Source organism: Mus musculus, chromosome 9 (assembly GCF_000001635.26).
Source record: "Mus musculus strain C57BL/6J chromosome 9, GRCm38.p6 C57BL/6J".
NCBI lineage: Eukaryota > Metazoa > Chordata > Mammalia > Rodentia > Muridae > Mus > Mus musculus.
Window position 1 is genome coordinate 57,606,374 of NC_000075.6, and position 19,963 is coordinate 57,626,336.

The following is a 19,963-nucleotide window of genomic DNA, read 5'->3' on the forward strand; positions in this document are numbered from 1 at the left end:
TAGCGCCAGCAAAGCACTGCTGGCTACTGCTGACAGCTGATTAGGGCTTGTGGTGGCGGGGTCCCTGCCCTGGGAGAAGGGGCTGCGCTGAAGTGTGCCTTGGTTCCTGCTTCCTACCCTCCAATGACCTCTTCTCCTGGGTCATCGAGAACCAGGACTTCATCTTGGAGTGCCCGGTAGCAGCAAGGGGCAAACACCCCCACCCTTATGTACCATTCCATCCTCCTCCTCCCCCCACCTCCACTCTACTGACCCTAGCATCTACCTCAAAGTGCTCAAGGCCAGGAAGTGGGGGAGACCTCAGAAGCGCAAGCAGGAATCCCAGTTATATGGTTCGGTGAGTTTGTGCTCAGTTCCTTTGTCACGTGTCTGCCCTGCTGTCCCTAGAGCCTCAGGGAAGGGGAGTATTGTTTGAGGGCACTGAAAAGATGAGCCAGAAGGAAACACAGGGACTTGTCCTTGTCCTTGGTGAGTTTAGGGACAGAATTTTGCACAGTTATCTCCCTTTGCTTCAGTAGTTCAGAGGGAAAGGGTGTGGGGGTATCTGGCTCTTGGCCTCCTTGCCTGCTTGCCTGTTTGCTTTCCTGATGCCCACACAGAGAAGGTAGAAGCTATCAGAGGCTATGTGAGGCTGGGAGATAAATGAGGCTATCAAAACAGCAAGAGGAAAATCACCTTTAATATGATGGACTTGCCAAAAACTGAGATGTGGGCACTGGCTAAATCCTCTATCCCCCATTTTTTTTCCCCAGTAAGACATGGCTTTGAGCTGGGTCAGGCTTGCATGCTGGGGGAGATGGGCTGTCTCCTCAGAACCCCTATCGTCCTGGTGATGGGTAATGCAGGCTCTAGAGAAAGGCTTCCTGTGGACAGGTACTCCTGAAGCCTCTTGTCCAGCTCCTGCCTGCTGTGAGAGAGAAAAGGTTACTTGAGTCTCCCTTCTGAGACCAAGTATTCACACTTGTCTCACAAGACTCAGTGTATGACAGGCTGCCACATTCTGGGACCTTCTGTGTCTCCCTTGATGTCCCATGAAGTCCCCATTTCACCCCGGCATTTGAAGTCTACCTGGGTGGTTTAGTGCCAGAGTTGCACTTCTAGGTATAGGTTTTCTTCTTTGGTTTTTGTTTTTGACAAGATCTCATTGTGTAGCCAGCCCAGGTTGGTCCAGATTTCGGCATCCCTCTACCTCAGCCTTCCAAGAGTTGAGATTAGAGACATTTATTTCTAATCCAGAGCATCGAGATTCCTTGCCCAATCTTGCAAATTGGCCCTGCCCTTTACTTAAACAGTACTCAATGACTGTCTTTTTCCCCCCTAAAGATGTTGTTTTGTTTTGTTTTGTTTAATGCCTCCATGCTTTTTCTGATGCTGTTTCCTCTGCATCAGTGCCTCTTGCCTATCTTGTCAGGCTGAAAAACTCTTAGTCACTTTAATGATCCAAATCAAATATCTTTTCCAGGTCAGTTCCTTGATTCCCCATCCACTCCCCCAACCCAACCCTAAAGATGAATGAATTGCTTTTTCCCCAAGTCTCCAAGCTTCCAGTCATAGCACTGGCGACATAAGGTCTGACTATCAGTTTTCAGATGCTCACTCTAGAGTGAGCTCTGTGGGGCAGGACCAGATGGGACTGGGGCTTGAGAAGGTATCTGTGCTTTGCAAATGCTGTGTCCCTGGTCTACGTTCCGCTCCCAGCCCTCTAGTGAAGTGGGTAGCGCCCGTCTGAGCCTCAGAGTCCCCACTTTCAAGTTCGACAGTTGTAGATGTTCAAGTTCAACAGAACCACTTGATACAGGTAGAATGGGAGTCCTGCCCGTGGGAGGGCCCACCTGAAGTTCACGTAGCAGAAGAAGCCTACAGTCTGGAGTAGGAGGAAGAACAGGAAGATGCTGGTGTGCAGACATGTGGAGGATCCTAGAAGCCAGCCAGATGGGCGAGGGGCCTTGGCTGTCTTCTTCTGAAAGGGAAGTATGAGACCCTGCCTCAGCTTCTAACCCAGGGGAGGGGAGGGGACTTGGAATCTATGCCTTGCATGGTCCCTATTTATCTCCCTCAGGCTTGAGCCATCTTGGCTGTCATCTAGGGAACATGGATAAAGGGCAGTGTCCAAAGCTGCATCTTCCAGTCTCACGTGGATCCATTTGTGGGAATAGTTCATAAGATGTAGGTCCTTAAGTCAACAACAGACTAAAAGCTTAAGAGACAAGAGTGGGGGCTGGAGAGATGGCTCAGTGGGTAAGAGAACTGACTGCTCTTCTGAAGGTCCTGAGTTCAAATCCCAGCAACCACATGGTGGCTCACAACCATCCGTGATGAGATCTGATGCCCTCTTCTGGTGTGTCTGAAGACAGCTACAGTGTACTTATTTATAATAAATAAATAAATCTAAAAAGAGAGAGAGAGAGAGAGAGAGAGAGAGACGAGACGAGAGGGAAGGAGAAGTGGATGCTGAAAGTGAGGGCGAGGGAAAGAGCAAGGAAGGACAGGGACCCAGGAAACACTGGTGCCACCACTGAATTTGAGTGTCCCTTGGCATGGTCTACCCCACTTGCTTTCTGGTCATCGAGGTGGGTTGACCAAGGGGTCTCTGGGTAGTGCTGAGTGGTGGGCCTTCCTCCTGAGCAAGAGAGTGCATAGATGAGATCTGTGTCCCTTCACACCCATGTACGGGCACACATAGGTGCCTGTCAGGCACAGATGCATCGGAGCTGCAGGAGTGTTGGGAGAAGAGCAGGAGAGACCAGATCTCAAGGATGAGCCCCTTGTACTACCCACTACTTCTTACCACCAGACCCCGGAGGTCCTTCTGCAGGAGGCTGAGGATATGGTCCAGTTCAAAAAAGTGATGCTTAGTGCCCACAGGCAGGTAGAAGACGTGTGCTCCTGAAGCCATCCGGGCAGCTGCTTCCCTGGTGGTGCGATGATCCATTACTCTTTTTGATTGTACCCAAATTACTTAATCTTTCTCTATAATCCCCGATGCTCAGTACATGGTAAAGAATAAGTATCATCCATAGAGTCCTGCCTTGGGAGTTGGTGTTTTTACTCTAAAACTTCTCCCCAGAATCTGAGACAACTTTAGCTTATAAAAAGAAGTCTCTATAAGTGTCTGTCTGTGTTCCGGGCTCCCTGGACTCTGCCTTTCATCTCTATCCCGGAGGAATTAACATGCCATGCACCAGGATGGAGGATGTACACCCACAGAACCCAAAATGAGCATGGGGTCTCCCCTCCCCCAGAGCTCCATGGGGCACTTCACAGGCATGGGTGTGCCAGAGTGAGATTCAGGAACACTGGAGGCAAAATGAACTCAGACCACTTCCTCCAAAGAGCCTCATCTTGGCTGTGGGCTTCTTCCAAGAACCTCTATCAAAATATATGCCCTCGGGGGCTGGGGTGATGTTTCAGTGGGTGAGAATGCTTGCTTTGCAAGCACAAGAACCCAAGTTTATATTCCCACTACACACATAAAAAGCCAGGTATGGCTGTACGTGTCTGTAGCCCCAGCATTGGAGGCAGAAATTTCTGATAGAGACAGGATGATAATGGATATTTTCTTCCCTCTCTCAATAACCCTCCTCATCTCTTACCTCATCTCTTGCAGGGCCTGGATCAGGGTCCGCTGTCCATAGAGCAGGGTGCTGACCTTGGCAGTGTTCTATGGGAGGGCCAGCTCTTATCTAGTATTCAGAGGACAGTGGCCCTCTCCTCAGAGTCACCTTTACCATAGATACCTCATTCTTCTTCCAGAAACCTTATTAAATAGCCATGGCGCCCTTCTTTTTGGACACACTGAATCCCCCTGGCACTTGTCCATCTGGGCTTACAGAAGACCCTCCTTCTGCAACAAAGCTGAGATGTTTCCCCCCAAAGGGCCCTCGAGGCTTTCCACAAATCCTTCTCCTTTTAAAACATGTCCCTGTCTCCTTAGGGAGGCAGAAGCCCAACCCAATCCTCTCTGTGCCTTTCTCCTAGGCTGTGGGCCAGCACTAGTTAAAATCCAGTACATGGGTCCAAGTCTGGCAGAAGGACCTGGAGAGGTAGCTGACATTTCTGAGGGTGAGTGCAATCAAGCAAGAGGGGTCCAGGGCCTGAAGGAGGATCAGAAATAGCTGGAGAATGGGCCTCTCTCCTCTGTGTCATTCCACTTTCCTAGCCTAGGCTGTCTTGGACTGAGGACAAAGGATTAAAGCCCTGGCTGGCAGAGCCCAACAAAGCCTGCAAGAGCAACTGGTTCCCTCTGACCACACTACCCAGCACTTTGGCTGGATTTAGCTTTCACTCCCCAAGTTGGAGCACGTCCTAGGAAATGACACCTGGGGGAGGAGCCAGGGTGGCAGTAGAGATGAAATGAGGATTCTGGTGCAACTGAGCATTTAAGCAAGTCTTATGCAAATCACACGTGAAGCCACATGCAAATTAGCGCCTAGTCTATTTCTGCCATTTTTCTATAGACCAGATTCCAAATACCTGGCATCTCTTCTTTGCAGCTCAGTCTGTGGTTCCAGGGCAATTGCCGTTAGGCAGTATCCTCTTACATACTACCCTGTTGCATCCTGTGACCTACCCACCTTTACCCCCAAGCTTGGGCGAGGTTAGAGCTAGACTGTCATTATTCTTTCAAGCCCTTGGGTGGAATTCAGCGTGGCTCAGGGTAACTCACCCAGCCTCCCTCAGGCCGGACTTGGACTGTAGACCCCAGCTGCTGTTTCCAGTGCTTCTCAGCCTGGGCCATCTGCCTGGAGAGAGCCTGGAGGGCCTGTAGGATCTGGCTTTGTCTGCCCAGCGTATCCTCCAGGTTAAAGAACCTTTCACCTGGGAGTTGGGGCAAAAAGGTTGCTTGGGTGGGGCAGAAAAATCCTGTTTTGTGGTGAAGCAGGAAGAGCCAAGGATTCTTCTTCTAAGACCTCCCCTGGAAAATGGGTCTCAGGGGACCAGCAAGCAGGATGGGTGACAGAAAAGCGTTTGTCAGGGAAACCTGACAATGTAAGCTTGATCCTCAAGTCCCCAGATCCCACACCATATAAAGGTGGAAGGAGAGAATAGATTTCACAGTCATCCTCTCACTGCCACACAAATGCTGTGGCACACACACACATAGCACACACACACACACACACACACACACACACACACACACACAGAGAGAGAGAGAGAGAGAGAGAGAGAGAGAGAGAGAGAGAGAGAGAGAATGTGTCTGGGGTGAGGGTGTCAGAAGGGAATGGGTCAGAAGGCTCAGCCCAGGTTTTGCTTAGAGACAGCCTCCTTGGGTCTTTACTTCTCCACTGGCTACTGTGCTTCTGGTTCAAAGGACGGTGTTCTACAGCCCTACAATGTCCTATGGCCCTACCTGCCTGTTCCTGGGCACTTACCTTCTTCCTGGGCTTTGGGATTCAGTGGTGGTATGCTAGCCTCTCTGGTGCCCAGGGCCAGCCTTGCCTTCAGTTCTTCCAGCTTCCTGGCCAGGAGCAACTGATCCTTCTCCATGAATGGCTGGGGGGTTTCCTGGAAGAGGAAGAGAAAAACCCAAAGGCAAATGCATGGGAGTACTGTGAGGGGCAGCCTCCCCGCGGACCCTGGGAGCCCAGTCTTCCTCCCCAGCCATATACTCACCGGGACTAAGGAGGAACCCACAGCTCAACCACCAGGTCCCAACAGAGCCTGCAGCTTGCACATAAGCATTGTGTCTGCCACATGCTTTTATCTTTTCCTATTCACTGTGAGCTTAGGCCCTCACATTTTAAGCCTTTAGGTATGGTGTTGCTTGAAGCTCATCTCCTCCAGGCATCCTTCTCTCCCCTCCTGCTCACTCAGACCAGTGTTTCTTCTCTTCCCCTCCAACCCACTCCCCACCTCCCCACCTTCCACCATACTCCCTACCCCCAACCCCTGCCCCGGGCTTTCTTGGTTTCCTTTTGTTGTCCAGACAAGGTCCTAACTGTGCAGTCCTGGCCTGGTACTCACAGAAATCCACCCACCTCTGTCTCCTGAGTGCTGGGATTAATGGTGTATGCTACCTGGGAAGCCTAGAAGACAAACCCTAGCCCTACACTGTCCAGCCCAAGGTCTGACTTGAGTAGAACTCAGAGAGTTAGCTGGGATTAGAACCAGGATAGTAGGTCTGCCATGAGTGGAGGCAGCTGAGGAGGGCAGGGTCTCTGAGCTACCTCTAGCAGGCAGACATGGCTGGCATTACCTCTGGACCTGGTTCCCTCAGACTGAAGGTCAGGAAGGACAGGACGTCATGGTCATCTGGAAGAGGGACAGATGAATAGGAGATGAGGAAGTTTTTACTCAGCAGCTCATCCATCCCGACTACTAGTTGCCAGGAATACAAGAGGCTTGTACGATTCTGGGCAACTCTGACTTTTGTCTCGCTTACTTCATTGGGAAGGTATGAAGGTCAAATACACAAGTGTGTGGGACTTGAGGGTTGAACCACACACAGCCAGAGTGGAGCCCAAGGGCCATGCAGCAGACCACAGGACACAGAAGAGAGCTACTACCGCAATTATGAGCACACAGTGGCTGCTTCCCGATCACGGTTGTAACCATGTCACTTCTCAGAAACCTGTGACTTCCTAGTATCCAGAGTCCAAAGATAGAGGTCCTGGCACCCACAGACTCCCACACTCTGGATGCAGCCTGCTTTTCAGCTGTGGGGCCCTCCATGGGCTTTCTACTGCAAGATAGCCCGCTGCTCCAGTTCTGTACGTAGCTTGTGATATCCCTCTTTTTACTAGCCTACAGCATCCAGTAAAGTGAGTTTTTTGGATATTGATACTAGACTATAAAATTCCTCATGTGTCATCTCATTTGAGGCTTTTTCTTTTTTGAGACAGGGTCGCGTGTAACCCAGGCTGCCCTTTGAATTTGCTATGTAGCAGAGGATATGTTGAACTCCTGACCGGTCCCGTCCCCCCACCTCTCTGTCCCAAATGTTGTGGTCACAGGTATGCACCACCACACCTGGTACCTGAACGCTGCTTAAGGACTCATCCACAGAGCTACACTCCCAGACTCCCTCTGAGACTTCAATAGCTTTTCAAAGTCAATGTGGCCTCCTGATGGAGAAGCCAGAGAAGGAGTGTGACCAGTTCAGGCCCCTCGTTGAGGAGGTGGTTAATACCGTACAAAAGCACCTTAGAAGCTGCAACCAGGTCTTGCCATCATCAAACACAGCCCTCTATTCTTACCTACCTGGTAGGGGTCTCACCTGCTGCTAAGGTGCCAGTGGCTGCTGAGACCCCAAAGAAGCCTCCAGGGGCTAAAAACAGGGGCTCCACATCAACACAGACCTCTTCAGGGTCCTTAGGAGTAAGGCCTCCACTCAAAGACACCTGAGGGACATGGAGGGAGTGAGCTCCTGCCTCTTCCTGGTCCCAGGGTAAGGGACCCTACTCACCTCACCGGCTCCCCAGACCTGAGGTAGGGTAGAAACTACAGAGCTAGGGATCACAATGGCATGAAAGGGATGCAGGTGTTGGTGTCACGGGAGCCTTGTGGTTCTTTGTATTGGTGGGAGATCACGTGTGGGTACTGGTCTGGGAGTACCAGGGACCTCACATGGGTGTGAGGACAAGTGTGTGAGTGACACATGGGTCCCAGTCCTGGGGCTGTTGGGACACCAGGTACCCTCCCCTCACACCACAGCTCTCCGTCCCACTGGAGGCACCCATAGGAACAGCAAGGGTGACTCACACGCAGCCTCTGCCTCCAGTAGGTGACCCGAGCTCGGAAGGGGAATGGCCGGTTCCTGAAGTCCCTGTGACAGGAGCCAAGCTCCCGGACATTTCCATCCCTGTGGACAATTGGAATGCAGCCAGCCACATGGGACCAAAGGACTAGTCCATGGGAGACAGTCTCAAGAGCAACTCTGTCCAAGCCTGCAGTGTCACTGTCCCCATAGGGTGACCTGGCTTGGGGTAAGTCCCTGTTGTCTACCTTGAGGCTCTTTTGCCATAGTTTGCTTTCATGGCGGGAGAAGGAGGAATAAGAACATAAGTTCTGCCTGGCACTGTCAGCTGGGACGTGAGAGCTCACAGGAGCCAGAGGCTCTGCACAGAGCCAGAGGCCCAGGCTAACCACAGGATTTCCAAATCTATCCCCTAGCTCACCTCCTAATCCCACTGCCCCTCCCTCCCTCCCTCCCTCCCTCCCTCCCTCCCTCCCTCCCTCCCTCCCTCCATTTCCCTTAATAAGCTCCAAGGTCTGTCTGTCCCTTTCCCAACCTACCAAGGTTCAGACTATTTGAGGCAGACACTAAAGGACCTGTCCTAAAGGCCAAGGACAGTATGTCTAGTTCACCTTCCCCCCAGCGAGGCTCAGCAGGTTCAGGGAATTGGGAGCAGAGTTGAGCCTGAGTTTCTCTGGCCCCGTGGGTGCATACTATGATACCTATGCTATCACCTTCAACCAAGAGCTGGGCAGAAGAGAACAGGGAGAAGCCAGATTGGAGGCAGTGACTACATGGCTGTATAACCTTGGGCAAGTTCTCGCACCTTCCCAAACCCCAGCACTGTTGTCTTTAAAATGAGGATAATAATTGCAACTACCTCATAACAGTGTTATGAGGGTTCACAAGACAATGTCAAATGTCTGGGCACTGTGCCTGGTATACAGTCAGCCCAACTCCATAAATGTCAGCAATTATCTTAATTGTGATGGGCCGAAGGATGTTTGCTGAGACACACTGACAAACCAGTCCAGCCGCTATGGGCAGCCAGCAGGGGAAGGACAGGATTCTACCTCATCTGGGAGAAAAAGACAACAGTGTGTCTAGGGCCTGGATCCTTGCTGGGCACCGTATGTAGCCAATCAGGTTAACCAGTCTTCCTGGGCGGCCTCAATGTCCTCACCTAGCAGCCGTGCTTAATAAGGGTGTCTGGAGTGAGTGAGACCCTCTTGGTAGTTCCAGCCTCTGTCACTTCACCTAGGGCTCATGAGCTAAATGACTGGAGAAAGATGGGGCTATCACCCAGAAAAGCAAGCACACTGTGGTCTGGTTTCTGAGGCACAGCTCAGATCAGTGGGAAAGAGTTCCCATGGGCAGCGAAGGTCAGAATAAGACATCAGCAAGGGTCTCAGGTCTAGGAGGGGTAGATTTTCTAGGGAAAGAAGTACAAGTGGTTGATAAGCCCAAGAATGGGGCGGGGTGGGGTGGGGTCGGGTGGGGTGCTCAGTTCTCTCACGCCCTTACCCAGACTGCTCCTGGAGGTCATGCCCATCACTGGCCAGCACTCGGATGACAGGGCTGTCCTGCGTGGGAGGTGACAATAGGTCTGAGCCGCAGGCAGAGTGAAGATAGTGAGGGTTAAGACAGGCAGGCAAGAGGATGAGCAGGAGATGGCTACCCACCTGGACATCACTGGTGGAGGAATCAAAGTAGATCCCGATGCCATCCCATGAGGCTAGCTCCTCTACAACAGAGCCGACTTGAGCCCTGTCCTTGGTGTACCACATGGCCTGCAAGTTTGCACCCCACAGGTCAGGGTCTCTGTAGGACACTGGTACCTGTGTCCTATCACCTGCTTCCCCAACAGATATGAGTAAGGACCACTCACCACACCCTGGGCTCCCCGGCGTCCTGGTCCAGTCACTCTCATCTGCATCTCTACCTCCCAGGAAGGGAAGGAGACAGAGATGTTGCTCCACACGGCACCGCTCCGGTTCTTCATGGATGGAACCAGCCGCACTTCCTCTAAGCCTAGGATGGCGTCTGTGGAGCAGGGCAGCAGAGGACGACTGGACTCTATTCTACATCTCTATCTCATTGTCAAAAGTCAAGCCCTGGGAAAAAGCTCACACCAAGACTTTGTTATTTGACATGTGGCTGGCTGCTGATATTGAAGAGTCCACTGGGGAAATGGGACCAGAACCCAGCTGAGTGATACCCAGGAAAGGCAGCAAGAGACAGTAATTTACTGTGTTCCAATTGGGCCTCACTGAACGTCTGTGCCATCCATTTTTATAAGATACCATTTTATGGGACATGGGATGGAGTTCACCTGGTAGACTACTTGCCTAGTACACACATAGCTCTGGGCTTCATCCCCAGTACCCCATAAAACCGAGTGTGGTGGTACACACCTGCAATCCTAGCTCTCAGGAGCTGGAGGCAGGAGGATCAGTAATTCAAGGCCATCCTTGGCTATGTAGTTAGCTTGAGGCCATCCTTGGCTACATCAGACTGTGCTGGGGCTGGGGGATGGCTCAGTGGGTAAAGAGCTTGCAGCGTAAAAATGAGGACCTGAGTTCAGATCCCAGCATCTACATAAAAGCTGGGCATGAGATGGGTGGTGATGGTGCATGCCTTTAATCCCAGCACTCAGGAGGCAGAGGCAGGGTGGATCTTGGTGAGTTGGAGGCTAGCCTGGTCTGCAGATTGAGTTCTAGGAGCTGGGCATGGCAGTGCAAGCCAGGCTTGTAACCCCAGACCCAGGGGAAAGAGACAGATGCATCCTGGGGGCTTGCTGGACAGCCAGTCCAGCTGGAATAGTGAGCTCTGGGTTCTGTGAGTGACCTTGTCTTTTGTCTTTCTTTCTCCTTCCTTCCTCCCTCCCTCCCTCCCTCCCTCCCTCCCTCTCTCCTTCTCTCTCTTCCTTCCTTTTGCACTGGCTGATCTTCCAGAGGACCTGATTCCCAATATCCACATGACTGCTCACAACTGTCTGTAATTCTGGTTCCAGGGGATCTGATACTCTCATACAGACAAAACACCAATGCACAAAAAATAAATAAATAAATAAATAAATAAATAAATAAATAAATCATTTTTTAAAAAAAGGTATCAAGTCTTCTGTCTTGAAAAACCAAACCAAATAAATATGAACGACAAAAGACAGCCAGGCAGTGTTGACACATATCTCAGGAGGCAGAGGCAAATGGATGTCTGAGTTCAAGGCTAGCCTGGTCTACAGAGTGAGTTCCAGGACAGCCAGGGGTACATAAAACCACCACTACCACCACCACCAAAAGTGAAAAGCAATTGAGGAATTTTTATCCTAATGTCAACTCTGGCTTTCACATGTGTAGGCATGGGTTAATGCATATGTACACACACACACACACACACACATACACACACACACACACACACACACACCACCTCACCGCCACCGTCACCATCACCACCACCGCCACCACCACCATCATCATCATCATCGTCAATTCTGTCTCCAAAAAGCAGATACCATTTTACAGAAGCTCAAACACATCTCTTTCCACAAGGCTTCCTTCCTGCCATGAGACAACAGTTCTGGGAAAGTAAGAAGCGCAAGCTGGGGAAGGCCCCTGAGGGACCAAGGGCAGCCCAAGAAGAGGGAGGTCTGTGGCAGAGGGTTTGAGGCAGGCTCTGGCCTGGAGGGTGGTGAGGAACGGGTGCAGGCTAGGAGAGCTGGAGGATTACCCTGGCGCTGGGGGGCGTGTCTGAGGTTGACTCTGGCACTGGGGGGCATGTGGGAGGAACTTCCTGTGGTGGGGAGAAGAGTGAGTAAAACTGAGGCAGACATGGCAGGAACTGAAGAGGGGAATCAAAGGCTCCATTCCAATTGGCTCCCCAACACTCTGGTCTACCAACCTGGAACCGGGTCCAAGGCCTAGGCCCTGCCAAGACTTTCCGGAGCTTGCTAATCCAGCTTGTTTGCTCTGCAAAGGCCAGTGGTGGGTGGGGAAGCACAGCAGTTCCCGAGTCCCTGGAAGCCACCACTGCTTGAAGTGAGTTGTATTTTTTGAGTTTTGGTTTTAGAATCTAGAACTCTCTGGATAGCCAAAGATGACCCGGAGCTCCTGATCCTCCTGCCTTCATTTCTTTTCTTTTCTTTTTTTTTTTTTTTAAGATTTATTTATTATTTATATGTAAGTACATTGTAGCTGTCTTCAGACACACCAGTATATGGCATCAAATGTCATTATGGATGGTTGTGCGCAACCATGTGGTTGCTGGGATTTGAACTCAGGACCTTCAGAAGAACAGTCAGTGCTCTTAACCGCTGAGCCATCTCTCCAGCCCCCTGCCTTCATTTCTACAGAGTGCTGGGATAACAGGTTATAATCCCATCTAGTTTTATACAGATCTTGGATTTAACCTAGGACCTTGTGCATGCCAAACAAGCACTCGCCAGCTAAGCAGCATTGCTAGCCCAACATGTTTGTTTGTTTGTTTGTTTTTTGTTTTTTCGAGACAGGGTTTCTGTGTATAGCCCTGGCTGTCCTGGAACTCAATGCCTCCCAAGTGCTGGGATTAAAGGTTGTTTGTTTGTTTTTGTTTTTATACTTTAAATGTGTGTGTGTGTGTGTGTGTGTGTGTGTGTGTGTGTGTGTAAGCACACATGCAGGCTCATATATTGAGGATGGAGGACAGCTTTCAATCATTTTTCAATAGCTGGCTGTCTCCTTCCACTGTGGGTTCTCAGAATCAAATGCAGGCTGTCAGGCTTGCATGGCAAATGCTTTTATTAGCTGAGCCATCTCTGCTCTTTTTATAAAAAAGAATGGGTCTTGACAAGCAGCCCAGGCTAGCTCTTGATTCTCCTGCCTCAGCCTCCTATGTGCTGGGATCACAGGCCTACGCCACCACACCCAGTCCAAGGAGACTTGTGGGAGGCAAGCTTGTCTGACTAAGCTCACGTTCTCATCGTTATGTGGAGTGTCTGGGACCTCACCCCAGACGGAGCCTGACTCAGTCCTGGGTATCTGGGCTGGGCAGAGAGGAGCGTTGGGTGGGGCTCTGACCAACGAGGAGATGATCGGATAGACATTAATCATAGCTGGTGATCTGAGAGGAAATACCTCTGCTCTCCCTCAGGATCGGTGACACCTTGCTTTGGTAAGGCTCTGAGCAGAGCACTGGCTCTGCCCTCCTGTCCCTAAGGCAGCACGTGCCTGTGAAACAGCCCACTCCCTCGTTTATGCCCTGGCCTTCTGTGGAGGAGGTTCAAAGTTCCTGTCGTCTTAGAGCATCTTAGTCAGGAATTGTGCCATTGTTTGAAACTTACATCTAAGAAAAAAATATATACCCGATCTACTCCTCTTTGCCTTTCCAGCTAGGAGGCTCTGAACAAAATCCATGGTGGAGTAAACTTCACCATATATCCGTAAATGAGCCATGTTCCTGGACTCAGTTCCTGTTCCACTCTAACTCAGAGTCTTTGATGCTTTTCTCTTCTTACTCTAATGTAAGATCCTGCGTATTATATAGTTTTGTTTTTTGGTTTTGTTGTTGTGGTGGTTTTTTTTATTGTTGTTTTGTTTTTGTTTTTGTTTTTCGAGACAGGGTTTCTTCTGTATAGCCCTGGCTGTCCTGGAACTCACTTTGTAGACCAGGCTGGCCTCGAACTCAGAAATCTGCCTGCCTCTGCCTCCCGAGTGCTGGGATTAAAGGCGTGTGCCACCATGCCCGGCTATTATATGGTTTTTGATAAGTCATCACAGACCCTTGGTGAACAGGATCGGACAAGTCAGGATTTGGAAGTCCCAGAGCACAGACCTGTGGGCTAAGATCCTCTCATATCCGCTTCCATCTCCACTCAACAGGCAAGGGGAGAGCCTGTACTCGAGGTAACAAAACAGGGGGACACACAGTGCTGCCCTTCCAGCAGACCTCTAGTCCCATGGGATGGAGCCAGCAGAAAAGAGGCTTATCTGGGACACATCAGATGTGTGCATGAATGTATGTGTGCACGCGTGTATGTTTACAGTCCAGAGCAGAGGAAGAGGGGGGCTGCAAATAGAAGCAAGGAAAAAAAAAAAGTCCTGGGGCAAAGAGAAACTGAAGCTGGTACCTGAGAGCTAGGATGTATAACCTGGTCTATATCCATCTGGCCCCTCTCCCCTGAGCCTTGCGACCCTTTGCCCTTCTCTTTAGCTGTGACCCTGTGCTGTCCTACATACCCAGCAGCTTGTTCTGCCGGTGCCTCTGGGTCCTTCACAAATAGACAAAGCAGCTGGGCCTGGGGGAGCAGGAGACAGGTCTGGGAAGGAGGGGGTCCTGGGCCAGGCACTGTCACCTCTGTGTTACCTCTCGAATAGAGCCCCTCACATCCACTGTCCCTCTGACTACAGGCCCGCCAGCACTCTGGAGGACCCTGGACATGGCGAGTCCTCCTTTGCTCCTCACCTCCATGGTGGCTCCAGAAGGGTATCCCAGCCCCAGGAACTGCCAGTCTTGGTCCCTTGAAGCTGAGCTTGTACTCAAACCTGCGTCGAGGAGGGGGCTGGCTCCTTTCAGCACCGTGCAGAACCAGCAACAGGGAAAGGAGGCAGAGGGAAGGTGAGAGGCCTCTGATCTCCAGCATTGCAAAGGAGCTGGTTTCTGGGCACCTGGACGGATCCTGGCTGTGAGGCCAACGATGGGCTATAGGACGCCACGCAGTCAGGCCGGGAGACACCAGGACCTTCCAGGACCAGGATCTAGATTTTTGACTCTATGCTCTCCACCAACCCCCCCAAAACACACATCCTGTTTCTCTTGCAGGTCTGATCTCAGGCCCCACCCTTCCTCACCTCCACTTGAAGCCTTGGCTATCCCCTGGGCTCCTAGCCAACTTGAGCTTTGCCCCTGTTCTTTGGCTTAGGCCATCTTCCTGTTCTTCCTCTGCTCCTTCAGCTGGTGAGAGGATGGTGTGCTCAGGAATGCTTAGTGCCAGGCCCTGCTCTTCCCCAGCCCTGGCTTTCCCTCCTTGTTTGTTTGTTTGTTTGTTTTGGGGGGGGGGCAGTCCTTTGCATCCTGCTCCTTTAAGAGCACATGCATAGCCTGCTCTCTGGTCACTCATCCGACCCCTCTCCCCTGAGCCTTGCGTCCCTTCACCCTTCTCTTTAGCTGTGGCCCTTTGTTGTCTTGCATACCCAATAACTCCTTCTGCCAGTACCTCTGGGCCTTCCACAAACAAAGGGTGTCTTGAAAGACAAAACTGCTGGGCACAGTAGCACATGCCTGTCTCTCAACACTCAGAAGGCTGAGGCAGGAGGACTAGGTTACCAGTCCAGCCAGGGCAACATAATAAAACTCTTAAAAAACAAAAGAAGCTGGGTACTTAGTTGATTGGTTGTTTGTTTGCTTTGGTTTTTCAAGACAGACTTTCTCTGTGTAGCCCTGACTGTCCTGGAACTCCCTCTGTAGACCAGGCTGGCCTTGATTTGCCTGCCTCTGCCTCCAGAGTGCTGGGATTAAAGATGGATAAGGCAGTGGGAGGAAAAGGCTGTAGGGAGAACAAGTACAAATACAAGTTATAAAATATCTTGTTTGGAGTCTAATTTTTTTGTTTTTCGAGACAGGGTTTCTCTGTATAGTCCTGGTTGTCCTGGAACTCACTTTGTAGACCAGGTTGGCCTTGAACTCAGAAATCTGCCTGCCTCTGCCTCCCGAGTGCTGATATTAAAGGCGTGCCCCACCACCACCCAGCTGGAGTCTAATTTTAACCCAACTAGAAAAATAAGATGATTGGGGAAACTGGAGCAATGGGTCGATGACAGCAAAGAATTATGGTTTGATTTTTAGGTGTGATATGGTACTTGAGTTATGGGTTTTTTTTTGTTTTTGTTTTTGTTTTTTTGAGACAGGGTTTCTCTGTATAGCCCTGGCTGTCTTGGAGCTCACTTTGTAGACCAGGCTGGCCTCGAACTCAGAAATCTGCCTGCCTCTGCCTCCCGAGTGCTGGGATTAAAGGCGTGCGCCACAACGCCCGGCTGAGTTATGGTTTTTAAGTACTTAGGAGAAACACATTAAAGCTTTATGGATGAATTCATATGTCTGGGATTTGTTCTCAACTGTCCCAGAGCCTAGGACAAGCCGGTGGTACAGACAATGCAGGCCAGACCTGGGATGGTAACTGTCCAAATGGACAGTTGAGGGTTCATTACATCTTCTGCCTTTTTAAAGCAAGGTCTCATGTCACCCAAGTTGGCCTACGACTTCCTATGATGCTACTGATGACCTTCAAGGTCTTACCTTGTTTGTGCCAAGGTCTAAATTACAGCATTTGTCAACTTGGGTTTTTTTTTTTTTAATTTATGTTTTGAAACAGTATTTTTTGTGTAGCCCTGTCTATCCTAGAACTCACTCTATAGACCAGGCTATTCAGAATTCAGAGGTCTGCCTACCTCTGCCTCCTGAGTGCTGGAATTAAAGGTGTTCACACCACCAGGCCCAGCTTACAGCTGTTAAAAAAAAAACCTGTTGTTTTCAAACAAGATGTCACTTTGTAGCCCTGGCTGGCCTGGCATGTAGTACCTACACCAGGCTGGTCTCAAACTTAGAGACCCATCTGTCTCTTCGTTCTGTCTCTCCTGCCTGGTTCTTCATCAGTTTTATGTGGTGTGGAGGATCAAGCCTAGGACTTCATTCTAGGCACTCCCCGACTGAGCTACATCCTCAGCTTGTCTGCGGCTTTCTATTCTTTCATGCTGGAGATCCAACCCAGGGAGCCCTACCACTGAGCTACACTCCATTCTATTCTTCGGGTTTGGGGTGGGAGGGTTGGGGTTCTCCTACAGCTGTTTCCTGACTTGGACCTCTATCCAAGCAAGGTATTGTGAATCATCTCCTTCATCTCCTTGGAGTTCTAACAAACCACCCTGATGGAAGGTCATTGAAACTTAGTAAATAATTCTGAAGACTCAGGAAATTCTGAGGGAAGGCTCTTTAAGTTGCCAGTTCTAGAGGTAGGCTCATTGAGACGCAGGAAATACACAATCCAGAGAACTCAGGAAGTCCCTGAAACTGACCGATATATAAGAGCCCTCAAGGTTATAAGGGTTAACTGTTGAGAAGGTTCAGACTGGTGAAGCTGCCTGGAAGACACCGATCTGGTGGAGTTTCTTTCAAGTTGTGCAGCAAGCTCCAGGGCTCAGGCTTTTGTGAACCATCATCCATGTGTTGATACAGCAGCATTTGAGTCGTTCTTCCTCCTGTCAATGACCCGACCCATACTCCTGAAAGTGGATAGGAGCTTCGCTGTAGCATTTACTGATACCTGAATCACACCACCTCCTGGCTTCACAGAAGATTGGCTGGAGGGAACTTGAACTCCTCCCCAGCTACTCCCAGCCATCCTGTTAGAAGCCAGCAATAAAGCCTCATGGAGGAGCAGGCCCAGCTCCCAGGACCCTAAGGCAAAGCGGGCACAGGAGGCTGAGCCCTCCAGTCTCGTCTCACCTGAGACTGTCCTTCAGTTTCTCTCCCGTCTCTTGTCTCCTGCCTCTAGCTTCCTTTCCTTTCCGTTTTTATTTTTTGTTTTTTGTTTTTTTTTTTTTGAAGTGTTTTTGTATCTGGAACAAGTGCTGGAGATTGAACCCAGGACCTCACATATGCTAGGCAAGAGCTCTTAACTGAGCTCTAACCCACCAGCCCAGCCCAGCCCCGCCCCGCCCCGCCCCGCCCCGCCCCGCCTCTGATCAATTTGCAGCTGAGGATGAACTTCCATTGCAGAGTCTCCTGTGCCCAGTTTTCAGGTGCCGGTGACTCCATGCCCAGACTCTGCACTACAAGGAATCAACCCCAGAGCTTCGTGCATGATAGGCAAACACTGCCAGCTACGCCCCAGCCCCAGATTTTACTTCTCTTTGTGCGTGCATTTCTCCTCTCCTCCAACCATCTGTGTGGCTGCTGGGTTGTTGTAAATGAGTATGACATAATTCCTAACCTAGAAGGTACCCCTAATACGGTACTACTTGGTACCCAGAAGTCCTGCTGGGTGTCACCTTCTGCCAGCAGCAGCCAGCCAATAGTGCAAAGGCAGCAGGATGTGCCACTTACCAGGCACTCAGGAAAAGGGGCAGAGATGGGGTATGCGTGTGGAGGGTGTCTCTTGTCAAAGAAGGGCCCATGGGCAGCGAGGTTGACTGATGTGTTCAAAGCTGAGAGGTATGGTATGGTTTGGAAGCAGGAAAATCTGAGAAAGCAGGCCCTGGGCCTCACATGGCTTAACAGACCCAAGGAGCCCAACCTGAAGCTATTATGACACTTTTCTTAAAAGGGTCTCACCTTGTAGTCCTGGCTGGCCTAGAACTCTGTATGTAGCCAAGATGGCCCGGGTGCCTTCTCACCTGAAAGGTGCTAGGGTTTCAGTGGTGTCTATCTGGTTTCAATTTGGTCATCAAACATTTACCAAGGCTCCAGTGTGTGCCTCCCTCCGTTGCAGTGTCAGAGGTCAACTCCAAGGCTGGCTCTACCACCCATCCCTACCACGCCTGTTCAATAGCTTGTTTTCCCCTCAGGACCTGGACATGATCCATGGGCCAGTGTCCTTCCCTCGGACAGTGGAATCTGCACGAGCCTCTGACCTCCTACTCCCTCTACTCCCGTCTTCCAGTTACGGACCCATTTTCCTGGAATGGGCCTGGCGGAACACAGATGCTACCCTGAGGCCAGTTTCCTCAGACTGGGGATGAAACCAACAACAGTCTCGTCCCAGTGCCTTCTTCGAGGCAGGCCCCCATGGCTTCCCCACAGGGCTCTCTGGGCCTCGGTGACACTGGCTCACTCTCTGCTCCACCTCAGGCTTCTCCTCTATGTCTTGCACAGGCAGTTTTGATTATTTAAAGACAGGCTGTCAGTCAGTAGCCCAGGTTGGCTTCTAACGCATAACCTTACCTGCTTCAGCTTCCTGAGGGCTGGCTTGGCAGGGGCTTCCTCTTCCGGATGTCCTAAGACGCCCTCAGGGTTCATCTTGTGCCCCTTACCATAGGATGTTCACCCATCAGGTTCAATCCACTCACTGGCATCTCTCAACTTCCTTCTCCAGCCTGGGTTCCAAAAATTCCCTACCTCTCGGCAGTTCCCAAGACACACAACTCAGTGTGCCCTCAGCAGTTCCTGTGTCCGTCTCTCCTCGGCAGGTGACCAGCTGTCGTTTTCCTCACACACAACCCACCAGAGAAGGCAGAGGTGTCTGGCTCCTCCCTTTCCTTCATGTGGTGCACGCTGACCCCATGACTAAGTTCCGATGTTGCCCCTTTAATCTCCCTAGAGTCCATCTGCCCCCACCATCCTTATTCTTATTTGCCTCACACACACCCAGGGGGAATCACTTTAAAACTCTATGACCTGGCATGTCTCTGCTGCTTCAAACGTGTTCCTGGATTCCAAGAGCCCCTGGCCTGATAAAAACCACATGCAGGCTACAACCTTCCCTCCCCAGCCCCATCTCCTATCTCTCAGCAATGTCCATCTGTAAAGAGTCATCTTCACCCACTTTCTCAGAGCTCTTCGACAAGTTTCCCTGCCTAGGTCTCCTGTCCAGGGGGGCGGGGGATACAAGCCCCACTCGTGCTCGCACCCAATCCTGAACTCAGCCCAAATGCTGCTTCTTGATCTATAGACAATACTCTTGTGTTAGGCATTCCTTCACAACAAGAGAGCCTGTCATTGTGTGACTGTCCCCTTAACCATGGATTCCAGTCTACTCCGCTCCATGTCTGAATCATCCGGCAGAGTCTACACACAGCAGGTATTCGACCATTTGCAGTTGACTGACTCATAACAATTAGCCTGAAGTATGTGCAGAAGGTGGCTTTGTGGGGAGGCATTGCTTTGGGAGGGGCTGGGGCACAGTGGGCCTGTGGAGGTAGACAGAAGACGAGCTTCAGGCCAGAGCACAACGGGACAAGGGGAACCTCCCCACTCATCTCAATGAATCAAGGCTCTCCTACCCACTGCGGCTCTGCAGGCCCTGGACAACCTGGGGGGAGGAAAGCCCATGACTGGTCCTCATTCTCCCTCTGTGTGTCCCAGCTGGGACAGACAAAAGGTGCCTCGCTCCATGCAAAGCCCAAGAGGGCACAGGGCTTGGCACACAGTAGGGTGGGGAAGAGCAAAGCTGTCACATGTTAGATGAGACGTGAGAAGCCCCAGGGGCTCCCCTTCCCATCACCCTTGAGGTCAGTGTGGCCTGAGGCATGTTTATCTGGGCTCTCACCCCAGAGCCACATCCCATCTGGCCACGCCAGGACTTCACTTCTTTGT

General features: G+C 51.0%; 1 protein-coding gene and 1 long non-coding RNA gene across 5 annotated transcripts; one reads left to right on the forward strand and one right to left on the reverse strand.

Moving 5' to 3' along the window:
* Positions 1 to 57: 57 nt before the first annotated feature.
* Positions 58 to 10,788, forward strand: Gm32392. 4 transcript variants are annotated; one of them, XR_003948332.1, is made up of 4 exons: positions 257 to 337; positions 1,799 to 4,062; positions 7,724 to 7,928; positions 9,546 to 9,711. It is a non-coding gene; the product is annotated as a predicted gene, 32392 (long non-coding RNA). The 4 variants fall into 4 exon arrangements; XR_379487.4 differs by having other exon boundaries at positions 9,628 to 9,711; XR_003948333.1 differs by lacking the exon at positions 1,799 to 4,062 and having other exon boundaries at positions 58 to 337; positions 9,628 to 10,788.
* Positions 660 to 14,401, reverse strand: Lman1l (lectin, mannose-binding 1 like). Its single transcript, NM_199222.3, has 13 exons — positions 14,120 to 14,401; positions 9,567 to 9,721; positions 9,361 to 9,468; positions 9,203 to 9,261; positions 7,705 to 7,804; positions 7,220 to 7,343; positions 6,200 to 6,255; positions 5,376 to 5,508; positions 4,667 to 4,818; positions 3,594 to 3,661; positions 2,789 to 2,912; positions 1,833 to 1,960; positions 660 to 907 (listed from the first exon to the last, which is right to left on the reverse strand). Exons 1-13 carry the CDS (start codon positions 14,295 to 14,297, stop codon positions 775 to 777), a joined length of 1,518 nt encoding a protein of 505 aa, NP_954692.2. The 5' UTR covers positions 14,298 to 14,401; the 3' UTR covers positions 660 to 774.
* Between the last annotated feature and the right edge of the window lie 5,562 nt (positions 14,402 to 19,963).

What these genes read in the sequence shown, in the direction of transcription:
- Lman1l (NM_199222.3), bottom strand. Translation starts at nt 14,297, where the DNA reads ATGCTGGAGATCAGAGGCCTCTCACCTTCCCTCTGCCTCCTTTCCCTG. An exon ending in GCCGGGGAGCCCAGGGTGTG is followed by an intron (nt 9,469 to 9,566) that starts GTGAGTGGTCCT and finishes GCAAACTTGCAG; the next exon opens with GCCATGTGGTACACCAAGGA. An exon ending in CACTGGCACCTTAGCAGCAG is followed by an intron (nt 6,256 to 7,219) that starts GTGAGACCCCTA and finishes TCCCTCTTCCAG; the next exon opens with ATGACCATGACGTCCTGTCC.